This window comes from Indicator indicator, chromosome 14 (genome assembly GCF_027791375.1).
Source record: "Indicator indicator isolate 239-I01 chromosome 14, UM_Iind_1.1, whole genome shotgun sequence".
NCBI classification, from domain to species: Eukaryota; Metazoa; Chordata; class Aves; order Piciformes; family Indicatoridae; genus Indicator; species Indicator indicator.
This window is the reverse complement of record NC_072023.1, coordinates 21,348,580-21,360,809: the sequence shown is the minus strand read 5'-3', so window position 1 is coordinate 21,360,809 and position 12,230 is coordinate 21,348,580. Positions and strand designations below refer to the sequence as shown.

Genomic DNA, 12,230 nt, shown 5'->3' with positions numbered 1-12,230 from the left:
CTCTGTATATTTCTCTGTGTAATTAAAAGTTGGGCCGCTAAATCCTTTTCTTTTTTTTTTTTTTCCTCTGTGTGTGTATTTTTTTATTTGTTAACAATTCTTGGTAAATTAGTGAAAAATACTGACTTTCCAAAGTTTTGCTTATTTTCTGAACTATTTTTTATGATTTCCTGGCTGCTCTTGTCACTGGTAAAAGATAAATACAGTGTTTCCAAGACAAGAACTTGTTTAAATAAATATGCTTAATCCCCTAAGAATTAAAACATTATAAAGTAAATCTGTGTTACTTTGTTAGCTCACATGTAAGCTCTTTGGCTTCAGCAAAACATTCAGCTCATGTTTCTAATCGATGAACTGCAATTATTTGTGGGTTTATACAGCTTATTTCAGGCCCTTACAATTTATAAGCATCATTGGATTACATTTTTTTTCAGGGAAATACAGTTGCTGTCCTTGAACTGCATATAACTAAAGTCATCATCCTGGTTTTGAAGAACTACCAAAAATCCACACAAGTGTGTAAGTTGATAAGACATATCTGTAGCCAGGAAGAGTGGCTTTGCACTAACATTTCCAGCAGCATATGTTCTATGACATCAAAGAATCGTTTTGGTTACTCCCAGTACTGCCAAGTCACCACTTGAGCACTATTTGGTGCTATCTTACCAAATGAGACATGCAAAACAGCATCACATGTACATAAATGGCATACCATCTGCTAAAAGAAACCTTTGGAGATCTGTCACTCAGTAGAAGATATCATATCATCATTTTGAGAGTTTAAGATAAAGATAGGCATTATTTTTTGTTATTGTTACTATTCATGCACTTGCCTCTTACCAATGGAGAAAATGCACTGGGTTTCTTTAGAAGCCTTTCTTGTCTTTGGCTGAAGAAGATACCCAAACTATTCAGGAATGGAAGAGGATGCTTTTTAAATTCTGATGCATGGCCCAGCCATACTGCTCTCTGACCATTTGCAGACATTTTTGGCTTCTACATTAAAAGAAACAGAACTTCATGCCCATAACTGTTCAATAGTGAAAAGATGTTTTCATCAAGGCCTCACATTTTTTCCCTAGAGGAACTTCAGTCGTTTTCTCCATTAGGATCCTTTAGCAGTAGTTACTGTGCACACATAACCCATTTTGTGTAGAAAAAAAGGAGAAAGTAAAAGATTTCTGTCTTCTTGTAGCTTCCTGCTGTTCACAAAGATAAATGTTTTTTTCTTCCCCTCCCCTTTTGGATAGTCTGGAATACAGTTTATTAATAATATTATTTTTAAAAATATATATATAATTTTGAAAAATGTTTTTTCCACATTCTTCCAGGTGAGGTAAATTCCAGCTCTGCCATATAGACAAATAGTGCCATATTAGAGAACAATTATGGACATAAACTGATTATTTACAAGACTTGGGTTACATTATATGCTTATGCTGTTCAGGGTTTATTACATTATGTTTTCCTTTTTATCTTGGAACTTCCTTGAAAATATTTTTCTTTATGGGAAGGAAAAAAATGAAAGCTTTCATGAGATGTTTGCTGTCTGGAAGGAACTGAGGCCTGTGGAGGATCCATGCTGAAGAAGATGAAACAAGAAGGAAGAAATAGCAAATGTATGCTCTCCCTCTTGCTTTGTCTCTCATACACGCATGCTCACCCAAAAAAAATCAAGCTTAAAAGAATGTATATCCTGGGAATAAGCTGAAAGGAATTTTGATTCACAAATACATTTTGGATTACCCAAATTCTTTATCTGACAAATGCATCAAAGCTCATACTGATATTTACAAAGTAAGCAAGTTTTACAAGATAGGATTGTATTCTTTGTATTGCCTGGTACGAAAATAGAGGGACAAGAGTACAGTTTTTGAATGACACTACACTGTAAATAATATTGGGGTGCATATTCATATCTTCACTGTGCCTCTAACCCTATATATGCAAATACTGAATAATGAGCAGTAATTGTTTGGGTTTGGGGTTTTTTTACAAGACATATATACAAAGCTTAAAAAAAAAAACATGTGCATTTGGTTGGCATGTTTTCTTTAATCTCATATAAAGTCTCAATACTTCTGTTCAAAATTAATAATAACACGGAGAGATAACCAAAGGTTTCTCTAGAACAAAACATTTGAATGTTAGTAAGACACATTTGTAAATCACATATTCACCACTTTTATAATCATAAAATTCAATAAAATGATTCCTTCAGTCCAAAATGCAAGCTTTCACACATACACAAAAAATCTGTTAATGCAGCATTTTGTTGATAGACATTTAAATTATATAATATTTATGTTCCTCTAATTAACTAAGAAAAATTATTTTGAACACTTAGCTAAGCAAAAAAAACCCTTTTTATTACTACATCTACTGTACAAAAATTGTGCGTTGTTTAAGCAATCTACATGTAGGTTTTGGACCAGTGTGTTGTAACAAGAAGAATGATGGATCTGGTAAGTAATGTAATATGCTATAACTGAGTAATACACTATGTAAATTTGTGTTTTAGTAATGCTTGGGGTTTTTGTTGTATTGCATTTACAATCCTTAGAGACCTGGATTTAAAATAGAAATAACATTTTGCACAAGTGTTTACAAAGATAGTGCACCACATACACAACTGTAATTGCTTACATTTGTTTTCTTTAAAATGTGCCATTTGCATAGTCAGATGAATATTCAAAAATATAAATAGTCACCAACAGAAGCACAATAAATAACAGCTGGAAAACAAATATTTAAATTATGCATACCTCCTTCAATGGGCTCATACTTAAAAATCATTTCTAAGGCAATTGTTTCACAATCTTTAGCTTCATGTTGTTCTCTTCTGAGGAATTTAGTGAGGTCAGTGTCAGAGAGAATACTGCCATTTGGAGAGTAGGCACAAAAAAGTTCATAAAATTCAAATCTATGTACAATGGTCTGATAAATTGCCCTGAAGTCTTCAATGGTAATTCTCTGTTCTTTCCGTTTGTCGATCGTTTTCTGCAAAGGAAAGTCAGTAGAGGTATATAATGACACAAAGATATACACAATATTAGAACTGATCATATGACTGAGCACAACGGAGAAAACCTCAGGCAACACTAATGGCAATGCATTATCAAATTATATTATTCTGCTTCTATATCATAGAATCATAGAATGATATAATTGTCAGGGTTGGAAGGGACATCAGGGATCATCTAGTTCCAACCCCCCTGCCATGGGCAGGGACGCTTCCCACAAAATCAGGTTTCCCAGAGACACATCCAGCCTGGCCTTAAAAGCTTCCAGGGATGGGGCTTCTACCACCTCCCTGGGCAACCTCTTCCAGTGTCTCACCACCCTTATGGTGAAGAACTTCCTAACATCCAATCTGAATCTACCCACTTCTAGTTTTGCTCCATTCCCCCTAATCCTATCACTCCCTGACATCCTAAAAAGTCCCTCACCAGCTTTCTTGCAGGTCCCCTTAAGATACTGGAAGGCCACACTTATATTTGACTTTAAATGTTAAAAGTATTTTATACTAACTAAAAGGAACAATATGAACATAGTTACCATCTAAGCAATTACAATAATTTGCTATATAGTGCATGTGAAATATTTAAGCATATTATATAAAACCTCTAATATGCTATGCAGTAAATTTTCAGCATAAAAATTATTGAGCTGAAAATGTTCTATATAATATCCTTCCAATAGTAATTTAAACCATATTGAAAATACTCTCAGTTCAATCTACATACAACATGTAGCAAACTCATCTAAAAAATTAAAACGATCATGAGATCCAAGTCTTTCAACACAACAAATAAGAAACATTATTAAAGTTTTCAGATAAAATACTTTATAACTACCTATAACGTTGTGTTCTATTCTTAACAAGCCAGAATGTTTACCTCAGACTAATTATTCACACGTTCAGAATTTTTTAACTGTAAGCTTGTTTTCATAGAGCTTGCATAATGTTATCATAGTAATTAATTTCAGTTTTTCAGTATAAAAGCCACCGCAATAATCAAAAGGGCAAAAGAATTTCAGAAAAATAATACCTTTTTTACCACTTCTTACCAATTTATCCTTTAAAATTTTCCACATGAAATATGTAATTGTGAATATGAAATAGAGATGTTTCTAAAACTTCAGCTTACATTATTCTTAAAAGTTGCCAAAATAAGACTAGCATTCAAAATTTGCTGACAAAGTTATTCAGAAAGATCATCAAGCAATGGCAATTTGTTGTTTCATTGATTATCACTGTAAGATTAGCAAAATTCCTAACTGTTAGTCTCTTAAACTAAGATGACCAAAGAGGCTAATTTTCAGCATCTAACAGCATGGCACCTACTACTGTTAGTATAGCTGCCCTAAAAAACATCCATAAGGGTGATTTTGGCTTACTTGAGCTCTGGCTGCTCTTTGAAGAAGATTCTTTTTCTTGCTACTAATTTAGATAAATTTGAAAGAGATACCATAACAGCTTAATGATAGGTTATCATCTTCTTCCTATGCAGTACAATTCCTACTAAGATGTGTCTGAACAAGTGCAACAATAAAAGAACAAGTTAGATAACCAAAAGAAGCAGAAAGGTAAATTTCATGAGTTCCAGCCAAAAGCTGTACAAATCTGCATGTAAGTGAGTTTGTGAAAGAGAATATTAATTATCACCAGCAACAAATTAAATCAATACAAATGTTAATAATGCATATTACTGCTTGAGAAATCCTGCATCTAAGATTGATATCCTCAATCTAAATTTCAATGTCCTTAAAAAAAATGCAAATTTACTCTTAACTGTTAAATAGAAAAAGAAAATCACAAATTATTTTGGAACTAATCAATCTATCAAGACTCCAGTGATGTTCACTTAGGTGAACACAAACTGAAGCAGGGCAAAATATTACATTTTCTACCTCAGTTGCCTTTGGATGAAATACAGACAAATAGCAGGACACAGAAGACCTTTTCAAATTACTTATGAAAACCATGCTGATACTTTAAAAAAGCAAAATTGTTATATAATCTTTTGTGGTAGCTTTTTGCTATTCTTATTTTGATTAAATCACTTCAAATCTGTGCTGTTTAGAAAAAGAAGTATCTTTTAAAAAGACTCAGTCTTGAGGAAAATTACATGACAATGCATTATTCTTAAAAATCTTAATGTTATAATTTTGACATTGCTCAAAGGATCATTACATTAAAATAAATTCAAAGAGAAGAAGCAAGGGAAAAAACATTAAACTTTAAAAAAAAAAGGTTTCTATAAAATTGATTTTGTCATGTATAAGCATTCAATTAAGTGTTAGTGAATAGTTACTTATAATGATGCCAGTAAGATTTCCTTTCAGACTGCATTTCATTGTCACATATTGTATTGATGAACAACTCAAGCCCCAGAAACTACTGAATATACACTAAATCCTCCTAAAATAGCAAAGAATATCTAGCAGTGATGCTACAGATAACTAGATCAGACCATTAAGCATATTATATTGTTAAAATGTAACTAGATCAGACTTCTTCTATGCAGGTCACTTCCTCAAATAATGACTCTCTACCCACAACTGATCATCCCTCTATCAGAAAGTAAAGTAGGTGAAAAATACAGGATACAATGAAAATAGTTTCAAATTCTCATGAGATTTTCAGGGTTGGCAATTCTCTCAATGCAGTGCAAGTTCAAAAACCATAGGCAGCCTCTTTAGCAAGGGTTGAGTTCACACTGCCAGTTCTACCTTGGCTCAACAAGGCAAAACAATGAGAGAGGAACAAGACAGAGTGAGGAAATCATGTTTTCCCTCTGCCTGTCTGCCTGTTAGCATGATGTGACCGAAAATTTTCTCACTTGCCATAGTTAATTCTCCTCTGTCAAATCTGGACAGTATCAGCCAATTCTCCAAAAATTTTCCAAAAAAAAAAAAAAAGGAAATCACATATATAGATATAATGATTTGGCTTTGTTCCCTTAGGAATACAGGGTTATGCTTTTGGTTACAAAAATAAATGAGCTAAAAGGAAAAATCATGGGGTTTGGGTAATTACTAGAAGGGACCTAAAGAACATGAAAGGCGCATAATTCTGCAATATTTATTTACTGAGACCACTTAATGGTAGTTTGCTTACCTACACTAAATTAACCTAGTAGTAAGTCAAATTTCTTGCTGTATTACATAACAGTCATAAAAATCTTTTAAGCATTGCCACATCCTTTCCCAGAGGTTTGAGCGCAATTCCTGCCCATTAGGGCACACATCTTAAATACTTCAGAAGAGAGATACAGTGGAAAATTGAATGAAGAAGTGTGCTGGATCTATGTTGACCTGAAGCCCAAGCAGATCAGACAACTCAGTATTGTCCTGGAAAAAGAATTTTTAGGAAGTCACTCTAATGGCTCTGCCCAGCATCAGACAGGCATGTCTGGTTTTGTTAATTTGATCACAGAAAAGCTATATGGTATGAAAACAGAATGTTTTTATTTTTCTCAAGTGAGGTCACATTACAAGGGGTAGAAATCAAGATTTACATATTTTCCATCATGCTACACTATTTTAGTGTGGCAAAGAGGTGGTGTTGCTTTGGGGTTGTTTTTTTTCTCTCAAATAACAAGTGATAGGCCATGAGGAAATGGCTTCAGATTGTGCCAGAGAGGGTTTAGATTGGATATTAGGAAAAAATTCTTCACTGAAAGGTTTGTGAAGCATTGGAACAGGCTAACCAGGGAAGTGGTTGAATCACCACCAAGGTAGGTGTGTATATCTGGCACTTATGGACATGGTTTAGTAGTAAACTTGGCACTGTTAGGTTAATAGTTGGACTTGATGATCGTCAAGGTTCTTTCCAGCTTAAATGATTGCATGAATCTGTTCAATGATTCAAATACAACTGCTCAAATATCTGTTTTACACAGAAACAAATCAAATGAATTTTCTAATTTTCCACATTGTACTAGCATGAAATTCACTTCTCAAAACATTTCCGAAAGTCAGAAAAGATAAGACACTCAGGTAACCTGACTTCTGAACATATTTAACTACTTAATCCATATATTCCTCACCTTGAAAACATGTTTTACGTGTGTGAAATCAAAAGGTATTTGCATTTTTGTAAGCAGCTTCATTGTGCTCTCTAAATCAATCTTCCCATCCCTGAACTCATCCTGAATGATAGACAAAAACCACGTATGCAAGCTCAGGTTAAGGAAAATTCTAGCCTATAACACTGGCTTTTAAGAAGGGAAGGGGGGGACAGTTTTAATTTTTAAAACTTAAAAAGCTATCACTTTGCTTTTCTTGTACTCCACATCCTTGTCTTCTAAGAATGCAGCAGGCTCTGAGGCACATAGCAAAGTATTTTTGCTCCGCATCCAGAAACTCTGAGGACAGAAGTGATAAAAAGGGCCAGAGAAAGAGAAGGGGAGGGTGTGAAGGAAAACAAGAGGTAGTCAGGGTGAAGAAAGGGGCACAGTGAGAGGAGGGAAATGTGGGGAGACTAAGGGGATCCAGCAGCCATGGGGAATGGCAGGAAGGGGAGTGGCAACAAAAAGTATGAACAAGCTGAGTGCTTCAAAGAGCTTCAACTACCCCAGCTAGACCAGGTCCTCCCCTGTCCCCTCCAGCTGAGGCGTCCCATATGTGCAGCCCAGGCCTAGAAGGGAAGATGCATGCAGGGGGAGCTCACACTATGGCAGCTGTTACAGGGCAACAGGAGGAGCAAAAGATGAACCAGCAAAAGGTGGAGAAGATAGAGTAGGAGGAGGATATCTGTTCTCCTCCATGGTGGCTGTGTCTCTCCTGTTCTGGTCTCCTCACTGTGGTGGCATTGGCAGCACTTGGCAGGGCATCATCACCTGGGCTTGCTCTGGTTCGCAGCAGAGCCTTTCCCTCACACCCTCGTGAACCCCCAGCCAGCGCTGTCCTGGTGCCACTGTGAGGTCACAAACTGCAAGGCCTCAGCACAGGCTCCTTTCCACCACCACTGCTACCTGACACCATCTTGTGCTTTTTCTCTCCAGCACGAAGCAGTCCATTTCTCCCCCTCTACTCAGCTCTGGTGAGACCCTACCTGGAGTACTGTGTCCAGTTCTTGAGCCCCTATTACAAGAGGGATATGGACATGCTGGAAGGTGTCCAGAGAAGGGCCACCAGGATGAGCAGAGGGCTGGAGCTCCTCTGCTATGAGGAGAGACTGAAAGAGTTGGGGCTGTTCAGTCTGGAGAAGAGAAGGCTCTGAGGTGACCTTCTTGTGGCCTTTCAATATCTGAAGGGGGCCTACAAGAAAGCTGGGGAGGAACTTTTTAGGCTATCAGGTTGTGATAGGACTAGGGGGAATGGAATAAAGCTGGAAGTGGGGAGATTCAGACTGGATGTGAGGAAGAAGTTGTTCCCCATGAGAGTGGTGAGAGCCTGGAATGGGTTGTCCAGGGAGGTGGTTGAGGCCCCATCCCTGGAGGTGTTTAAAGCCAGGCTGGATGAGGCTCTGGCCAGCCTGATGTAGTGGGAGGTGTCCCTGCCCATGGCAGGGGGGTTGGGGCTAGATGATCCTTGTGGTCCCTTCCAACCCTGACTGATTCTATGATTCTATGTGCCTTCAGGCAGCCCTCCCACACTGGAGCATCTGCACAAGGAAGGAGCGGTGTGAGCTGGAGAAGGCTTCTCTCATTTGAGGCCTACTGTGCAGTCTCCTCCCAGGGAGTTTGGTCAGGTTGATGACACGCTGGTGAGGCAGGAGGCTGCCTGTGTGTGGGGCCTGTCATAACAATAACTTCACCCCTTGTCAATTAAACAGTCCTATACAAAAACTGAGGGGCACACCACTCCCTTGACCCACAGGACAAAATCTCTGTTGAATTTGGCCAGCTGTGTGGGGTAAGCAGCAAAGTCCAGCTGCATGGTGTGATGCTAGATGAGGGGGAACTCTGCACAAGGGCTTGAAGTCACACATAATCTGCCTTTTCCCTGTGGGGAACTGTTGTGTTTTAAAAAAAAAAACCCTGGGCAAGATGCAGCTATACCTTTTGATGAGCCTCTTGATGAACAGACTCATCAGTACCAGCCTTCAAATCACTAGAACAGCCTTTGGAAGTCAGAATGGACTTTTGTCCTGACTCAGTTTACCACCCATGGTTACAGAGATCTTTCCCGTCCACACTACTTCAAAGATACCAATCTCCATGAAACTGTCACCAAGTTCATTGGTGCAACTCTAAATGTGATAGACCAAAGTCAGTTTGCCACAGATTTTTGTGAAATTTGTGAAAGCTGAGGACACCAATTTTCCTCCGGCCATTCTGGGAAACATTCAGACTTTGTCAGAGGATATATGGGGGAAAAATCTGCAGAGGAAACCCAATGTTACTCACACTTTCATGAACTAAAATAAACTATTGAATGATCAACGTCTGATCACCATTGTCTATAACACAGAAGAGCCTCCATATTTACCAAAACTCACTATTTGGTATGATGGCCTAAATAATTTCAAGCCATTGCCCCTCATCCTATTACTAGAAGCTCTTGTAAAATGTCCTTCCCTAGCTTTTCTGTGTACACAAGAGACATCACTAACATAGTCACATCAGCAAAGGGAGATGAGTACACAGGAGGAATAAATTTCTTACAGATAATGAAGAATTTCAGAACTAAGCAGGGACATATGCTGAGTGTTAAAGCAATGCTACTTCCCTCCTCCCAGTATTTACTGCAAATGCCAATTTGCTGAGAGGAGTTTGCTGAGCCCCTTTCCTGGGGATGGCTTCCTGTGTCCATTCTTCACAGAGGGACACTTCAGGGATTGAGTCTGAAACATGAGCAAAGAGTTTTCTGAGGAGGATGAGAACTAATCTCCAAGACTTTCCTTGTTTGTAGCCTGGAGGAGGAATACCTCATTGTAGTATATGGGCTCATTGCCATGTTTAGCAGTTGCTGCAGGATCAAGCAGATCTTCAGAAGGACTGCTTTGGTTTTCACAACTGGCCAAGGAATGGGAGCAGTGGGGCTGCATGGGCATTTTGGGGTCTTGTTGCTGAAAATGCAGAAAAAGCTCTGAACCATGAACACCTCTGAACTGTGGTCAGTTTTGGATCCCTCGCTACAAGAAGGACATTGAGTTTCTAGACTGTGTCTAGAGAAGGGCAGCAGAGGTGGTAAAAGGTCTAGAGAACCAGTCTGGTGATGAGCAGCTGAGAGAACTTGGGTTGTTTAGTCTGGAGGAGGCTGAGGGGAGACCGCATTGCTCTCTACAACTCCATGAAAGGAGGTTGCATTGTGCCAGGGGAGGTTTAGGTTGGAGATGATAAAAAGACCTGGACCTACTCCCCACACATTCGTGTGTGTGCTGGTCTGAGGCTACCAGGTGATGCCAGAGGAGTCCAGGTGTTGCTGCCAAAGAACCAAACCACAGACAGGGAAAGAGTTTTTAGGGTTAATTTATTGTTTTATTGGGGTTTTCTACTTTTTTGGGTTGCCTAATCTTAACAAACTAATGAAACAAATAAAGGGGATTAATGTTGAGGGCCAGCAGGTCTTCTTGGCAGATCTGTGGTCTTCTGCTTCTCCACATGAATGCCTGTGTCTGTTGTCTCTTCTTGATCTCTTGCTGCTCTTTGTCACTGCCATGGAGAGTCCAAGGAAACTCCATCTTCAGGTCCGTGAGACCTTGTTGATCCTCTCAGGGACTTCTCTTAGTGCAGCACAGGTCCCATTTTCTCCAGGCAGATTGCAGAAGTGATGGTATGTCTTCAGAAGGGATGAGGGTAGGGGAGAGGGCAGGGGATGGAAGGAAGGGCAACACAAGAACTGATGGTGCCAGGAAAGGAGAATAAGGGAGCAGGTGGGCCAGGTGCAGAGAGTTGACAGCCCAGCTGATGTCAGTTTGTGCCTCTGTGCCAGTGGTAGGGCACTGACAAAGTGTCACTATGACATCGCTTCAGTGATGTTCTGGAGGGGAGCACTGGCACGATGCTTTGCTGCCAGGGGAACAATTCTGCTGGTGGATCTATATCCATTGGTTCTACTCCATCCTCAGGTGGATCCACCTCCATTGGCTCTTCACCTACAGGTGGATCCACCTGCATGGGCTCTTCATCTGGAGACAAATCCACCTCCACATGCTCCCCACCATTCCCTACATGAAAAGTGAAGGTCATGGTTACCATGGAGCTCATGGCAGCTCTCTTCAGAAACTGATTCTTCACCCTCCTCAGCCACTGCACTCTCTTCTTGGATTGCTTGTGCGGACGTGGGCATCTGATCACTTCTCTGCTCATGTCGCTGCTTCGACTCCTCTCCTTGCCAGCCGTTGTGGCGTCTGAGTGCCCGGACACTCAGTGAGTGCTGACTAGAACACAGCCAGTAGTTTGTGACATCAGGAGACCACTGTGATGTCTATGCAAAAGACCACTTATGGCTGCTCTGGCAGCTAGGATCCCTGTGGCCTTAAAGATACCCTGCTGGGGGAGGAAGGAGGGCTGAGAGGATCTGAGGGCACTTTTCCTGGGGATGGCTCCCTGTATCCATTCCTCACGGAGGGACATTTCAGGGATTGCATCTGAAACATGGGCAAAGAGTTTTCTGAGGAGGGCTAGAACTAGCTGGACCCACCCCACTCACCCTTTTGGGCATTTTAATAGCCTAGGGATTGTTCAAAATGTCCTTTAGCCAGATAGAGACTTTTCACTGACTTCAGTGGCATTTGGATCCAATTTTGGATCCAATGCAAGTGGGGCCTTTGAGAACTTGGGGAGGAGAAGGGGAAAATTTGCAAGGTCTCTCATCCAGGGAAGTGAGGATTGCTCAGCTGATCCTCCCTGAACCTTCAAGGGAGGTTCTCCTACCCCTCTACTCTGCCCTGGTGAGGACACATCTGCAGTATTGTGTCCAGTTCTGGGCTCCCCAGTTCAAGAGGGACACAGATACACCGGAGTGTCCAACAGAGGCTATGAGGATGATGAAGTGACTACAACATCTGTCTGACGAGGAAAGGCTGAGAGACCTGGGGCTGTTTAGCCTGGAGAAGAGAGGGCTGAGGGGAGATCTTATCAATATTTATAAATATCTGAAGGGTGGGTGTCAAGAAGATGGTACCAGGCTCTTTTCAATTATGTCCTCTGATAGGACAAGGGGCAACAGACACCAACTAGAGCATAGGAAGTTCCATCTCAACATGAGAAAACACTTCTTTACTTTGAGGGTGCTAGAGCCCTGCATCAGGCTGCCCAGAGAGGTTTAGGAGT

At 40.0% G+C, this 12,230-nt stretch overlaps 2 protein-coding genes across 2 annotated transcripts in view; one reads left to right on the top strand and one right to left on the bottom strand.

Moving 5' to 3' along the window:
* The window catches only part of PLCZ1 (phospholipase C zeta 1), a 46,643-nt gene extending 38,868 nt beyond the window's left edge, over nucleotides 1-7,775 (bottom strand). The window contains exons 1-3 of the mRNA XM_054386862.1: nucleotides 7,762-7,775; nucleotides 7,056-7,179; nucleotides 2,766-3,000 (exon numbers count right to left, since the gene is read on the bottom strand). Coding sequence (XP_054242837.1) covers nucleotides 2,766-3,000; nucleotides 7,056-7,179; nucleotides 7,762-7,775 — 373 coding nt within the window. The remainder of the gene's footprint in view (nucleotides 1-2,765; nucleotides 3,001-7,055; nucleotides 7,180-7,761) is intronic.
* Nucleotides 7,776-8,579: 804 nt separating this feature from the next.
* On the top strand, nucleotides 8,580-9,569 carry CAPZA3 (capping actin protein of muscle Z-line subunit alpha 3). Its single transcript, XM_054387103.1, is given in 7 exon segments — nucleotides 8,580-8,670; nucleotides 8,673-8,734; nucleotides 8,736-8,782; nucleotides 8,784-8,911; nucleotides 8,914-9,032; nucleotides 9,035-9,238; nucleotides 9,240-9,569. Coding segments are annotated over 7 exon segments (981 nt in total).
* The last annotated feature ends 2,661 nt before the right edge of the window (nucleotides 9,570-12,230 follow it).